This window comes from Vanacampus margaritifer, chromosome 7 (genome assembly GCF_051991255.1).
Source record: "Vanacampus margaritifer isolate UIUO_Vmar chromosome 7, RoL_Vmar_1.0, whole genome shotgun sequence".
Lineage (NCBI taxonomy): Eukaryota > Metazoa > Chordata > Actinopteri > Syngnathiformes > Syngnathidae > Vanacampus > Vanacampus margaritifer.
Genome location: NC_135438.1, coordinates 11219887 through 11235592, shown reverse-complemented (window position 1 = coordinate 11235592; position 15706 = coordinate 11219887). Strand labels below are relative to the sequence as shown.

At 39.5% G+C, this 15706-nt stretch overlaps 1 protein-coding gene across 12 annotated transcripts in view; it reads right to left on the bottom strand.

The window, feature by feature from the left end:
• adgrl3.1 (adhesion G protein-coupled receptor L3.1) overlaps positions 1 to 15706 on the bottom strand; it is a 191273-nt gene that overhangs the window by 126877 nt on the left and 48690 nt on the right. For all 12 annotated transcript variants that reach the window (XM_077571883.1, XM_077571872.1, XM_077571875.1 and 9 more), the window contains 2 exons: positions 15001 to 15117; positions 405 to 618 (listed from right to left, as the gene is read on the bottom strand). In XM_077571883.1, the coding sequence (XP_077428009.1) occupies positions 405 to 618; positions 15001 to 15055 (269 nt within the window). In that variant the 5' untranslated portion in view covers positions 15056 to 15117. The remainder of the gene's footprint in view (positions 1 to 404; positions 619 to 15000; positions 15118 to 15706) is intronic.

The following is a 15706-nucleotide window of genomic DNA, read 5'->3' as shown; positions in this document are numbered from 1 at the left end:
TAAATAAATAAATAAAATGTTGTCTTTACAAAGTTAGTTATGTTTGCTTGCACGTAGGAATCTACTTTAAAAATCCAGGAGAGATACATATGTTTCTAGACATCTAGAAATATTACAGAAATAAATATTGCATTTTTTTTAAATTTGTTCTCAAAAAAGTCTGCTGCTCTACTTTTCACTCACTTCTACTGGTTTGTCCATCCCTGCACTAGATTGTCATCTGGATCTTCATCTGGATCACACGCATGGACATAGTTTTTTCTTGACTGAGGTTGATAGTAAAAAAAAAATAACTGTGGACTCATTTAGCAAAGGACTGCTGATATCTATTTGAGCGGCTTCCAGCAGTAAGGCCGCAACATCGCTCACATCCAGGCATGCCGGAATCCGGCACACTCACTGACCTGAGCGACATGATCTTGTAGGCGTCGGGCAAATAGCAGCGAGTGTTCTCCATCTGCGCCGGGTCCGAGTCGCAGATCTTGTCGTCGGTGCGGCCGTAGTTGGCGCTCTCGATCATGATGACGTCCGTGCCGGGGCAGCGGAGTTCAATGGGGTAGGATTCACACGACAGCTCCCGGCGCACCACTGCCATGGGGATCGGAGCGCGGCTGGAGGCTGCAACACACATCGGGATTTAGAGCAAGCAAGAACGGCTAAGTTTGTTTTACGATGCTCTCTTCTTCTTTTTTTTGAGAAACAGCACAAACCATTGTCGACATCCGTTAAATGTTCTGGCAATTAAACATTTAAAAAAGGATAACTCAAAGTTGCTGATGCCTAATTATGCTCTCTGTCTTCAGATTCAATGCAACGTCCACTTCCTGAGCGCTTAAATAGGAAAACATGTCACCAATCCCATTGAGACTGAAAATGACTGATCTGCCCTAGATCTTCTTTGGCTGCTTTTTTTTCTCACTGCCTTGATTTTTAAATGAGTTGATCTGATGATGCCCCCTTTGCTGACGAAACATCTGCCAGACTGTAAAAAATAAAAAAAAATAAAAAGAAGAGCGAAGCGCTGGTTTGCTGCTGACGTGGTCTGTCTGGATGGTTTGACCTGGATTTTATGTGTTTTTTTGCTAAAGGGGGGGAAAGCATTGTCTGGACCTACACTAAAGAGATTTCTGTAGGCTTAATAATTGACTAAACATATGCTCGACATAGTCATAGTCACACTTAACCCCGGAGAACCCACGGGGTCAAATTTGGCCCCTATAAATTCTGCTACTCAAATAACAAAGACCTTTTTTTTTTTTTTTTTTTACAAATTTAAATTCAAAAGTCCAGAGTGCCACTTCTGACCCCTGCATGGGGCCATCTAGTGGATGAATATTGCACTTACATGAGCCAGAGTGGTGGTGACAAGATGGCTAAAATGCAACAAATAAAACAAAAAAAAGTATATTGTTCAATGTAGCTGTGTATTTGATTGATTATTTCTTAAATTCTAAATAGTTTACTGACAGTTTTTATTATTCTGATTTTTCGAAATGATACCCCTAAATCCCAAAGGGTCAAATTTTGCCCTAAACCTAAATTAGGGAATACATTGAAAAAAACATTGAAAAAACATATTTTGGTGTTCAGTGAACTTATAGCAGTCATTTAATGTATAATTCATAATTTTCCAAAGAAGAAAAGGGTTCTTGGGTTCTCCAGGGTTAAAATCAAAGTACTTGGTGGATTTTTTTTTTTCTTTCTGCTGCATATGTAATGTTGAATTATCTGATACTCTTACTTTCTTTAAGAATAATGTTGTTCAAATGTTATAAATAAGGTAATGCCAATTCCTTCCCCCCCCCCCCCCTCCCCACAACATAACCTATAGTAATACCTTTACAACAGTTTAATGATGTGGCAAATATCTCGAGCCCGAAACTGACGATGTGCGCCCGAATGTTCCACGAGGGATTTTGGTTGTTATGGAATAACTTGGATGTTGTTATTCACTATCCGTTGAGTGTTAAGATCCCTGTGAGCACTTGCTATCATCCCTTGATAGATGAGGCTTGTTGCTGAGGTGCTCTGTTTTATCCATGTTACCAAAGAGCCTGGACCAGCTGTGCCATTCCATTTGAAATATGCTTCATCCCCGTGTGGTGATAAATACACTAATCAACCATACCTGCAGAAAGTTTGCCTTTAAGAAAAGAAAAATGCTCACTTTCATGTCATGTTTGCAAATCCCAGAATATCCCAGTTCAGCAAACACCAACAAAGATATATTTTGGGCATGGGAAGTGATACTTAAATATAAACTACGGTTGTTTCCGATATCTGGTATCGGCATCGACAAGTACTAACAAGTAACATGCCTGTGCTAATATTTCTGACGCTAATATAGGGCTTTGGATGCAGCATTTTGTGCCTTGCTCGTTTACTGATGTGTCCACTGCATGCGAGCCAAGATATTCTATTGGACCTTGAATGTTCTGAACCAATGGCAGGGCAGCTTTTTCATGTTGAAAAAAAAAAACAAAACAACAACCTTGGTATTGGTTGATACTGCAAAACGAGGTATCGGAATCGGTATTGCGGGCCAAAAAACGCAATTGGAACAACACTAATAGAAACCCAGTAGAGCTCTGAGGTTTGCAAACTCAACCCATTTGTGTAGCACAGGTTTCAAAACAAACATGGTGAAGCAGCATTTAGCTGCTATGCTGCACACAAATGGAGTAAGTTGACAGCAGGAGTGAAAGAAGCCCCAAGTATGGATGCGTTTAATAAAGGTAAACATCTATGGGGGGTTTCACATTCCTTTTGGTCAAGATCTTGTACAAAAATAAAAATAAATCAGTTTTCACTTAACAGTCTTTTAGTAATTTGAGAAAGCATTTTTTAAATTATTTCCTTAGCTTTTAAATGTCTTTAAATATCGTCTGTAAATAAATTTAAACGTTGTCGATATACATTATTTTAGTAATGTTAAGAAGTTTGCTGCTATGTGAAAAACACATATATCCATTTTTGTCTTTTTATTTATTTATGTATTTTGACATGCCAAAAACATAATAATCAAAACATTGAAAAAATGGACATAAGAGTTCTTCACATAGACAATAAGCTATTATTGTTCTCTTTGCTTTGCCTTTGAATGTCTTCAACTGTTCTGTTTGTAAATGCTGTTGTGTTTTTTTTTGTGTGAAGCACACTGCGTTGCCTTGTGTATGAAATGTGAAATAAAGATGGCTTGCCTTGCCTTGCCTATACTGCGATTGTACATCCAGAGACCTCAATTTAGCAACACTTCTAATTAGTTTGGAATTCGCTATCGCTATTATTCATTAGCAGATTTAATACATATTAAAATCCAGATGTTCAGTGTGATACATTGTGGTCATTTACACCAGTCAGCCCTTATTTTTAGGATGCATGTTTTGGCCGATAAGTGGATAGCACTCTGGTGTTGTTGCTGAACATCTGTTTTGCTGTTGTTGAGCACATCTATTTGAAGGCTTCTGCAAAGCAATTAATACTCTAAAACCTGCAAAAATAAAAAGTCAACGTCCCTGAAAAGTGAGGTTTAGCAGCAACTTTCTTGCGTTCCCTTTTCTTGTAACCATGGCAACCTTGTCATCCCTGCCTCTGCCATTGGTTGGACGAGCATCAGGGTTACACAGATGCAGTGAAGAATCTGAATGAGCTCAATGACACGCTGCCCGGACTCTAGTTAATGCTGCCCTTCACCACACACACACACACACACTCGCACGCATGCACAAGTTTGTTTTAATATCTTTGTGGGGCCATCTCATTGGCATAATGTATTTCCTAGCCCCTTCCCCTAACCCCAACCATAAAAAATGATTGCCTACCCCTATTCCTTACCCTAACCTCAACCATAACCCAATTCAAACCTAAATTGTAAAACCAAGTCTTGACCCTCGAAAAGAGGTCTAAACTTGTGGGGCCCAGCAAAATGGCCCCACATAGACGGGTGGGCCCCACAACTCGTTGGTCCCACTATGAAACGAAAACAAGACCACACACACACACGTTGGGTTTACATGTCTAGTGGGGACATCTCATTGACATAACGCATTTCCTAGCCCCTTCCCCCAACCCCAATCATCAAAAAGGATTGCCTACCCCCATTCCTTACCCCAACCTCAACCATAACCCAATTCAAACCTAAACTCTAAAACCAAGTTTTGCCCCTCAAAATGAGGTTTGGACTCATGGGGACCACCAAAATGTCCCTGCAAGGACACGTGGTAGCCACAATGATAGTAAAAGTCTAGAAAATGGTCCCCATGATGTGATGCACACATACACAAACAATGGAGTAACCAGGGTTAAGAACACTTTTTGCCTCAGTAGTAGTTGTTCCCACACTCCCACCGGTACCTGAACACACCATGCCACACAGCACCTGTTTTTAATCAACTAATCACCAGTTAGACACTATATAAGCCTTGGCTTCGCTTCAGTTCAGTTCAGTTAGGTGGGAGAGAAGCCAAGGAGCAGCAGCAGCTGCTGCTGCAGGGCAGTCTAAAGAACTTTGACTTTTCCATAGGGATGGCAGAAATGGAACATTGAAGCGATCAAATCAATTGATACACAAAAATAATTGATCTTTTGTAACGGTCGAAACATCTCCTCACTGTGACATCTTATGGCCAAGTGTAAAATATTACAATCAAACAGTAGATCAGTGTTGCCAGCTCGCCAGCTCGTAAACTAACTATTGGCTGTCTGTCATCACCTAATTTACACAACTGGCAATCGGGCTATAATTGTAATGTATGCCATGAGAGGGAGAAATAATATCATGGGAAACAAAAACTGGATAACCAAAATAAGTATAGAAGTACAAATGAGCTTTTTGTTGCTGATACCTGGTTTGTTTTTAATTTTGCCTCTCAGCATGACTTAAATGCTTTGATGAAACCCCCAGAGCTATCGCATTTAATCAAAAACAACATTCCAACAGGCTACAATCCAAAGGCTTTTTTTTGTGTGGCAGAAAGTATTAGAGAGGAAAATGAATGACCTGCAAAAACATGACACCCGTAGCGGGAATTGAACCTGGGTTACGGACCTTTTTCTCAGCCCATTGTGCGGGTGCGTTACCAACTTACCACTAAACCAACCGCCGCGTTTAAGAGGATGTTGACATTTCATCATGCAGGGCGATGAATCAGCAGGGCAATTTTACATATGAAGTATACTTGGGTTGGATTTATTTCAGATCTAAGACATTTAGATCTAGGACAGATTTAGGAACGCGATTCGAATCACAACTTCTGCCTGGGTTCCGGTACGTACCAAAACACAATTTTGATTTTGCCATCACTACTTTTCCACTTAACCATAATCGTTTGGTTTAATTTCATGGTACCTAAACTGTTCTTTTAGAACCAGAACAATTTTATGTGTTGGAGACCTGTTTGGGCGTTTTCCTAACATCCACTGAACTGGTGAGTTAGATTTTTCCCACATGTCATCATTAGCATTGTGCTATTGCTGATGCTATCTCATGCTAATGTAAGAATGTGTTGCCAGGATTCACTTTGTCTGTGGATTTGGTTTTAGTGTGTGTGTGTACGTATTTGTTCATGCTAATGGTTAGCACGCTAATGCTATCATGCTAACGGTTAGCATGGTAATGCTATCATGCTAATTCACGCCCTGTCAGTCAACTCTTGACGTGAGGCCAGGGTCTAGTAGGAGGCTCTGTAGCCTGTTTCTTCTTTTTCCCACCTACTCGGATCGGATCGAGCGCCGCCGCAACTCAACCTTCTCTCCGGATATCTGCGCGTTGCAAAGGAACTCGGAACTCAAAGGACACTCGCGCTCACCTGAGCTCACAGCAAGAGAACTAACTCTTGGGTTGAGGGAGAAACTTATCATGCTGTTGACTGTGATCGTGAACATTGTGTGAATTGTCATGACTGCAGTTCTGTAAATTATTGTTTTCTTTTGTTTTTCATCACTATTTTTCAATACATTGGCCACCTGAATCAAAGCCTTGAATCTTGTCTTTATTTACTGCCTCTGCCCTCCAGTAGCCAAATCTAGAATCCTCTGCTCTAGCCCACTTACATTGCATGCACTAACCTAGTATTGCTTAAACACTTGCTACAATGACATGTAGGGACGTAAATTTGCAATATCAATGTAGCTCTCGAGGGCTCTGCATTGATAATGGCATAAGATGGCTTAGAGATAGGACTGATATATAAATGACATTTACTGAAAAGGTCTTCTCTAATGAACACGTTCATGCAGACACACACACACACACAAAGGCTGTCATTCAAGCTTCAACACAACTTCTGCAAAGATGTGTGTCTTAGCCACACCAGAAGCTTTGTGCTTGTGTGTGCATAGCGGCCTAGTGGGCCAGTGGGTCATTACTGCGTTAATGCATTTTCTAGAATGGCTTTTACCATGTCTTAGTGAGCACGAATGTCAGTTTTGAAGAGAGGTTAATTGCAGCATGCTGGGATCAATACAACGTATTGTGATGCTGCAGTCTAGACTGACTTTGCCTTAGATATGTACCAACGTTGCCTTGCAGGGTCTCCACAGGGCATAAAGGCCACATTATGACACAAACACCTCAAACGCATAATAATCGCCAAGCAGTAAACGCAGCCTATTGTGCGATGGCGTATTAGGGCCATGTGTATGTGCATATATATTTGTTTTCATTGGGGATGTAATATTTTGAGAAAAATACTTGCAAATTTATCCCTTCATAAATGCCCAAAAAAAACTTGCAGTGACAAATTCGCGAGAAAAAAAACTCTGAAACTAACGAAAAATACATGTAGCGTAGCTATAGCCTAATGTGAGTATTAATTGGTGGTTAATGGAACACTTTATATAAAATGAAAAGCCAGGATGGAGACTGATTCATTCTTAATTTAAGCTCTACTCGTCATACACGGCAGCTAGAGCGACAACATTTCCTGATCCCCTATCAGCTGACTAACATTAACCAATCAGAAGCCAGCATACTTTAGGTAAATGCAAGTGAATGACGGAGAGCAGCAGATTCGACACAACTTGTACAAAAAAAATACCAAAATGTATGAATGTGTAAATAATAATTCTGGAAGCATAAATGTGCAAGTAAATATACATTTTACCAAATTAACTTAAATGCTTGATCTTCAGGATGTGGACCAATGCAAAGCGAGGCGTTTTTGTCGCTGGCCGTACCCAACGCTTCAAAGAGCAAAATGCTTAACATGATAAATTTTGGCACAAACATCCGAGCAAATTTGCGCGTTTTTTTTTTTTTCAGAATATTGCCCCCACCCTCGAAAAAATGTATGTTTATTATGTGGCCCTAATACGCCGTCATACTATAGGACATGTCCTGTCTCATCTTTTTTCTTTTAGTCAGCAGCCTCACCTATAAAACGATCTCAGTGTTTAAGACGCCTCTTAAAAACTCACTTCTATTGCATATTTGTGCCAGTCATACAGACTGCTCCTGGCTAATATTTAGCCATGTGTCTGTGCACACATGCACCAAGGTGCGAGTGCATGTTAATGTGTCTGAGCCGGTGTAAGTGGTGACACAAACTTGGCAGCCGCAGACGGCACAGACAATCTTATTTGGACGCTCTCGTCGCCTCGGGGGACTAAAACAAAAGGATATCGATTTTTACATTTGGGCCAAGAACAAGAGACTGGCAGATGAGGTGAAGAGATGGAAAGGAGAAGGTGAAGGTGAGGGAGAGGAGGAGATAGACTTATAAAGGCAATTCTTGCGCTTGAACTGCTAAGTGTTTTGGCTTTTGTTCATGTTTGAGCAACGGATGCAAACACTGCAGAAGATATTTTAAAGGATAAAGCGGGCGTTAGTGTGAGACTGCTGGGAGAGTTAAGCAATCACTTTGATGTTGTTCTCAGTGGCAACTCTACAATAGAGGGAGAGGGAATGCTTTGCACTTCTCTCCCACATGTTTTATAATGAATGCAGAGCAGTAGAGATGATTGTGAGTCAAATGTAGACGCAAATTGGCCGTTAAAAACAAATGGCGACACCAGTAAGTGTTAGCATGTATATTTGACAATGTTTAGCCGGCTAATGAGCATTATACAGTATTAATCTGTCAACAAAGCGCATCTAGGCCGTGTATCAACGCATTTGTCAGAACTTTGCTGTTGGCCTCTGATTACATCCTAGCACAGGGATAGGCAAGTCCGGTCCTAGAGAGCCGCAGTCCTGCATGTTTTCGGAGTCTCCTGCCTCCAACTCAGGTGTTTCAAATCATCAGCTCATAATTACGTTCTGCTAGAGCCTCTCAGCTGTGTTTGAGGAGGGAGACATCAAAAACATGCAGGAGTTACCAGAGAGAAGAACCCTCGCAGGGGTTAGCTTAGTGCTAGCTAGTTGCTACAACAGAGACGACACAGAAGGATTTGACACTTAACAAAAGCGGGGGGGAAAAAACCCTGGGTTCTGTTGTTGGCCAGTGTTCGGTGAAGGATCCTGGAAGTTGAAGTAAGTTATTTTAAACCAAAAATCTTTCCGTGGCGTGACGCGGCTGTGTTAGCGTGTCGGCCACATACAGTGTTTATGCTGCATTCGAGGATGTTCAGAAGTGGGATATATCCGAGTTGGTTTATCCCGGTTCCGGCCTGAAAGCGTTTGAGGCGAAAGTAAACAACCAAAATGGCGGATCAATAGCGGCATACTGTCACATACGTTGTGTTATGTGAAGTTATGTTGGATATTTATGAATAAAGAAAGCTATTTAGTTTTATACTCGAGTAAATTGTGTTTTACCATTAACGGTCTGTGTTTCGTGACGTCACTTGTAGTCCGTCGGTGATGTTATGTTCAGGAGTTGGATAAAAAAAAACACAAATAATAGTTTTGGACATTTATTTGTAAAACAAAGCTTCAACTGAAGGTGATACCATCCTCGAGGCTAACCGTGACGTGACAAAGAGAACAAAGGCGCTTGCATCAGCCAGGGCCAAATGCTAAACATGCAATGCCCAGTAAGTCATTAACAAAGCGGTTTGCGCGAAACGTACTCACGACTAGACGAGGCAGTGAAAACTAGACCAGAAACGGCGAGAAGGTATCGTGGATCAATATTATTTTGCACTATAGTTGGGTTTCCATCCACCCATTTTTATTCGAATTTTCAAAAAATGCGAAAATAAAACTGAATTGAAACGCTAGAAATTCGAAAAAGGGCTCAAAGTTTGCCCCCAAAAAATTACGCTTAGCACGGGTGGATTTTGAAGCGTATCGAACGATAAAGTAAGGTATGTTTGGGGGGGGGGGGGGGGGGGGGATGACGAAACAGAAATCTTTTTGGAATTAATTAAAGAAGAAGATGGAAAACAGCAAAGAAACGCTACGGTTTATCAAGAATTATAAAAGCAAGCTCACACGATGTCATCGCACGGCACAGTCGCTTCCTGGTCTTCTTCTTCTTTTAAATTAATGGTGGATCACATCTCTACGGTGTTTACCGCCATCTACAGGGGTGGAGTCCCCTCTCAATAGTCTCACAAGAAGAACAGATGGAAACGGGCAGAAGTCGCGTATTTTCACAAAATGTGCTTAAAAATGTTGAAACATTTGGATGGAAACCTGATGTAGCAAAAGCAATCCATTGAATGGATTCAGGATGTGGTTATTGAATGGTAAATGAATACATATGAATGTGCATTTAGTGTACAAGCCCAGGCTCTACAGAGCAGTAATTAAATTAACACAGTTTGGCTGAAGCGTCAAATGTAAAGTCATCAAATTTAAAATCAATCTGGGATTTCACCGCAATGTTCAAGAATGTTCTAATATTCATCCCTCAAAGATCGAAGCACTGGCTAAGAATCCACTCGATTTTAGGAGACACACAGTATTTGCATTGTATCTGAGGTTGGCTTTGACATGCTGTGACAGACTTATATTATTTTCTTTCTTTGCCATTCTACCTCAGAGACAGCATCGAGGTTTTCTCACTCAATTTTTGATGGAATCCCATTTTCGAGTTCTAGTTTCATTTTATTGTCAACGAATGAAAAAAACAGCAGTGAGGTGAACCATCTAACAAGAGCTTGTGTGTTCCTCTGTCTCGGACCAGACAATTTATGTGTGCTGCAATCTATACAGCTATAAAAAAAGTTATAAAAGAATATTTTGCAGCTGAGATTCAACATATTATAGAAAAACCATCCCCGCATTCCCTGCATGTGCACTTTTATCGAGGCGAGACTTTTTCTCTTCAGTGGTCCCAAGTGACTGAAATGTTGCCTCGGTTGAAGCAGGAAAAGTGCAGCAGCTTTTCCTTACATTGTCAAAAAACAACTCAAATCACATAAATCAGCCGCCCCCCTAAAAACACCCAGTGTGACATTCGGAGGTCACAGAAGTGACCCCTTGTGCGCGCTACAATTTATTTTAAATCAGTCCCACATTTACACTATTGATGTAGTCTCCATGCTCGTGCTTATTTAGCATATCACGCCTAAAAGTCCTTGGCTTTGGCCAAAAATGGCACACAGCGCTCCCCACTGTGCTAATGTTTCAACTCACTTTAGAAAACAAAACTTTTGATTTATGACGTGACACAGCTATTGTTAAAACACTTTACGTGGATAGGAAGGTCAAGGTTTAACTTGTGTGAAGTTGTTTGTTGAAGTAAGACAGCCTTCAGTGTCACATTTGCGCAAATAAACCTGTTGTTGGTGTTCAGGCAAGCTTGACCTTTCGTTGAAGGGGGTCTTAGGGTGGCAGTATAACAAATGTGACTACAGATGGAAAACAGATTTACTGACTTTGGCATTAAAGTAATACCTCAAGCTTTTTCGATAATTTCAATATTTGTTTTTCTTTTTTTGTGGAACATATTTCCAGCTACACCATAAATAACTCATCTAATCGTATATTCTGTTCTCATCCTGAAATGTCCGATGATGCCACAGTCCGATTACGCCATCGCCCTGTCTAATAGGAAAGTAGCACGCTGGTGTCAAGAAACTGTGTTGAAGTGATACATGTTGCTTGAGAAAAAGGCTTTGTAAGTTTAGAATGAGCTGTTAGTAGAATAAATTACAAGAGAATTCATGCACACTTGTGATGCTTTTTTCCCCAAAATGAAATCATCTGCAAGTCATTTATTTTTAAAGGCAATTGTAAAATGACTTAGAAATTAAATTATGATGTAGGGATGGGCGAGTACTGATACCAGGTATCGGTATCGGGCCAATACTGGTCTGATAAGGAAAATGGTCAATTGTAAATATCGTGGTATATTTATATTTATATTTTATAATATTTTGTAATTGTGTTAAATGAAATTTTATCAAAAGTAATCAAGGTATTTGGCATTGGTGAATACTCAAACTGTGAATACTAAATCATGTATTAAAATGTTTTAGATCATACTTTGTACAAAATTAGGGGTTACGTTACTACAAAGTATTAATATTGGCAATTTTGAACAATTTAGGGAGGATGTCAGTCACTTGTGTTTTTTCTCAATTCTGCAGTCCCTATCTGGGTCCCTATCCCACGTGCATCGCTGAGAATGACTAAAGCCAGTTTTGTTCCAACAATAGGACAGTGATTCTCCAAGTGTAGTACGACTACTATTAGCGGTACACAGACTGCCTCTAGTGGTATGTGGGGAAAAAATGTTTTATTTTTTAAATTTTGTTTAATCAACTGCAGTACATGTTTTTACTTTTTCATGTACAGTACTTTAAATTCCAATACAACTGTATTTAATCTTTCACTATCTATTTGTAAAATTATATTGAAATATATATTTTTTTAATTTAACTTCGGAAAAAAAAAAATATATATATATTTTTTAATTAAATTTAATTAAATAATTTAAGCATTTTTTCCCCTATGTATAGACAAAGTCTTTCTGTTCAAACTGTGCATAATGTAATTGTAGATTACGATAATAAATGTACTTTTGAGGAATAAAACTTATTTTTCGTTGTTTTGATCAATACCTACTCCGTTACAGTATTTTAACAAATATTCTAATTTTAGTTTTTATGGTGGTACAACCTCTGAACTAGGGCAACACCGTCACTGGGAGCAATCTATTGAGTTCCAATTGCATAAAATAGCTCGTCTTTATAACTAAATATTATCTTTGGACTGTTTTTGCTTGTAGAGCTCAATTGAACCAATGATTTGTGTCAAATAGTGTATTAAACTAATGTTTTGATAAACAATGTATTGTGTTCATAATCTGTTGCACTGCAGATCCAAATCCAAAGTGATTTTCCAAATAATACGCAGAATCATATCATTACATTTCAAATCAGTAGTGTAGTCCCCCATTTTGTTTATAATACATTTCAGGAAGAATGCATTGCTTTGTAAGTCATTGACGGCTGAATTTCATGCAGGAGGCGTAGGATCGATCCTCTCTCAATGACCGTAGTTGTGATTGTGAGTGTCCTGTGGTTGATTGGCAACCAATTCAGGGTGTCATCGGGAAGAGGCGACATCTCCTCATGACCCTGAACAGGATAAGTGGCATAAAATGGATGGATGGCATTGTGTGGATGGCTTGCTTGATGGATATTGGAGACCACCAGTTACTCCAGTTTGTGGTGCTTCTGTGTACTATTACAGAAGTAGTCACGCTCCAGCAGAAGCGGGAAGAACACCGCAGTGATCTACATGGGTAATGTCAAAGAAGAATGTTCCCCCCCATAATGACAAGCCATGCCTCTGTGGAGAAGCTAGCCGTGTGTCCTCAAGCTAAACGGTCTTTGTTTCAACTAATCCTGCCTAAGTATCAACAGCGCCATTTGCATATGTCGACTTATTCTTTAGACGTCGATGCAAATACCTTTTGACTGAAACTCATCATGTGGCGTAAAAGCTAAAAAACCTCACACGCCTGAGTGTTTTTAAAGGGTCGGAAAAAACACATTTCATCATTTGCAGCACATCCACCTCTGCGCTGTCAGTATGCAAGTGAAAGTGCACACGCTAGAGACATGTGCACGTGTGTGAGGCTGCGAGCACATCCACAGCAGCTTTTCCTCACAACGGGGTGATTGACAGAAGCCATTAATGGAATTAAGTCCAAGAGGGCCAGAGCTCCCTCTAGCAGACTTCAAAGTGCAGCAGCAACAGGGCGAAACACACAGACAAACGATTGGGGCATCTGTGCTCTTGCTTGTGTGTGCAGGCAGTAACTGAAACAAAAAAAAGACGATTTCTTTTCTTTGGTCCTTCCTCGGGTCTCCTGACGGCCTCACGACTCCGGATGGAAGTGTTCGGTTTAGGTGAACGGTATGGGATTTTTTAATAGGTTTTAGGTGAACTAATGAATACACACACACTCGCATGCACGCATTCTCATCCACATACAAAAAAAAAAAAGTAAGAGCAATGATGATGACATGTCAAATCGGTAAAATTACCGAATGAACAATACTGAGCTCTCCCCCAAAAAAAAAATAATAATAAAAAAGACGATGGATAGAGATTCAAAATGGCAAAACATTAGTAACCCTACAACTAAATACACTGAAATCAGTTTTGCAAAAAAATGGATACGTTTTGCATGTAAACCGAAATGCTCCTAACATCAATACGAGTTCAAAAACTATTGTCTTGCGTGGCGTCAGGCATATCTCGAGACAGTAAATTGGTCTGAGATTTGCTGACTTCGGTTCACTGAGCACCACCAAAAAGGATGCGACAAAGAGGAGAAATATAATAACAGCCACAATACCAACACAGAGTCTCCTTGGTCTGCGATGCTAATGATTCACATGGGCGGTCATTTGAAAACCTCCTCTCTGTCCAATACAATATTAATCTATATCTACTTATATCCAAGGCTTACTTATATCCCTTTTCATATTTTTCCCCAGGCGCACATATTCGAAGAGTACACATTTGATTGATTTCACTTATTATTAACAGTGATTAAATTCTTTCAAGGCCTAGAGGGTCATCACAGGTTGTGGTATCGAAACTGCCGCTCAAGGCCACCCGTGTGGAGTTTACAAGCGTGAGTTGTATGCTAGTTAAGAATGTGACTTTGTTCATGAAGGTTTGATGATAGCAAGAGTTTAAATTTTGAATACCGGTAAATCATTGGATGGTTGATTAAAGTCAACCCAAACATTTTTATTTTTTTTTTTACAATATAATGTTCTATGCAGCCCAGTGATCTAAATACGGTATTCTGGTTAATATTGTGTTAATGGAATTTGAATTTTGAATACCGGTAAATCATTGGATGGTTGATTAAAGTCAACCCAAACATTTTTTTTTTTTTTACAATATAATGTTCTATGCAGCCCCACTGATCTAAATACGGCATTCTGGTTAATATTGTGTTAATGGAATTTGAGTTAAGCAGCAAAATCAGAATGTCATTTTAAGACTAGTGAGGTCACATAACATATTATTGTCAAGAAATGTTTAAGGTTGACTTCCACTTTAATGGTTTTGAAATACCAACAATTTTGATGTTGGCATTTGAACCACAACACATTGTGTACGTTTCGCAGGAATTCATACATGAAGGTAATTGAAATCCTTGAAATCAAAAATTGTACAACCTTAGATGGATTTTTCCTGGTATGATATTTTTATTATACAACAAGAATTGCTACTTCATACTTGTATTAAATACGGTATGTGGTTGCTATTGTCCTGTATTTGTCGTCCCTTTTGATAATGCGCAGTCACTATGCAGTTACTTTGATCCTGTATTTGTCACTCTTATTTTGTCATATAGGTCTTTATTCTGCTAATCAATCCATTTTCATCCATCTGGGGGCGCTGCCATTTTGTCCTATACCGAATGAAAGTGATGTCGAAGTGCCCTCGGGCTCGCATTGCAATTGTCATGTGAGCAAACACAAACTGCTTTGAAAATGTGTGGATTTTTTTTTTCTAATTAATCTGCTTAATTCTGATTTGACTAACGCAATATGTTTGCTTTGGCAATGAACCAATAGAATTTTAACATTACAGTACCCTAATGATAGCACTAGTGAAGCTTGTGTGTGTATTCTTACCGATGGCAATGGGAGCAAACAAGGTTGAGAGGAAGAGGAGGCATCTGGTCCACATGACGTTCGCTTGGCCCGGAAGTAGAGGAGGATGTACTTCCTGCTTCTTATTAGCACACAGGCCTGGAAAAATACAACATAAAAAAAACATCATTTAAAATGTGTTTATGTTTCTGGTTGTTATTTGCAGAACTGTGTTGAAAATAATACAATGGGATTACAAAACATAGAATGCAATCTTGATCCAAGTAATTGCAGGCTTTAATAAATTTTTATTTGCTAGTCAAACATTACTTTCCACACGCTTCTAATCCGCAGAACACACTTGGGAATGGTAAAAGCCTTTTTAATAATGCATCAGTAAAAAAAAAATTAAAAATTCTCGCCCGTTTTAAAGTATGAAATGTATTGATGCTTGAGTCTAACTGCGCATCTCAAAGTCCAACAAAAATTAATAAGAGGACGGTGGCTGTGATTTTTTTGAGGGAAAAGTATATTGAAAATTGTCATTTCTTCTGTTTTCTTTCTGTACTTCTGAATTGCCACGTTTTAACCTTTATTGATCTTGCATTCCACTGATACATTTCCAGGTTGCGTCCAATTAAATTAATATGACCATTTGTGCGAGCGTTTTCAACAGTTAACAGCAGCTCAAATGCCTCAAAGCCCTCGCGGGGAAGCTGAGAGGCGCAGAGGCAGGCGGATGGGACAG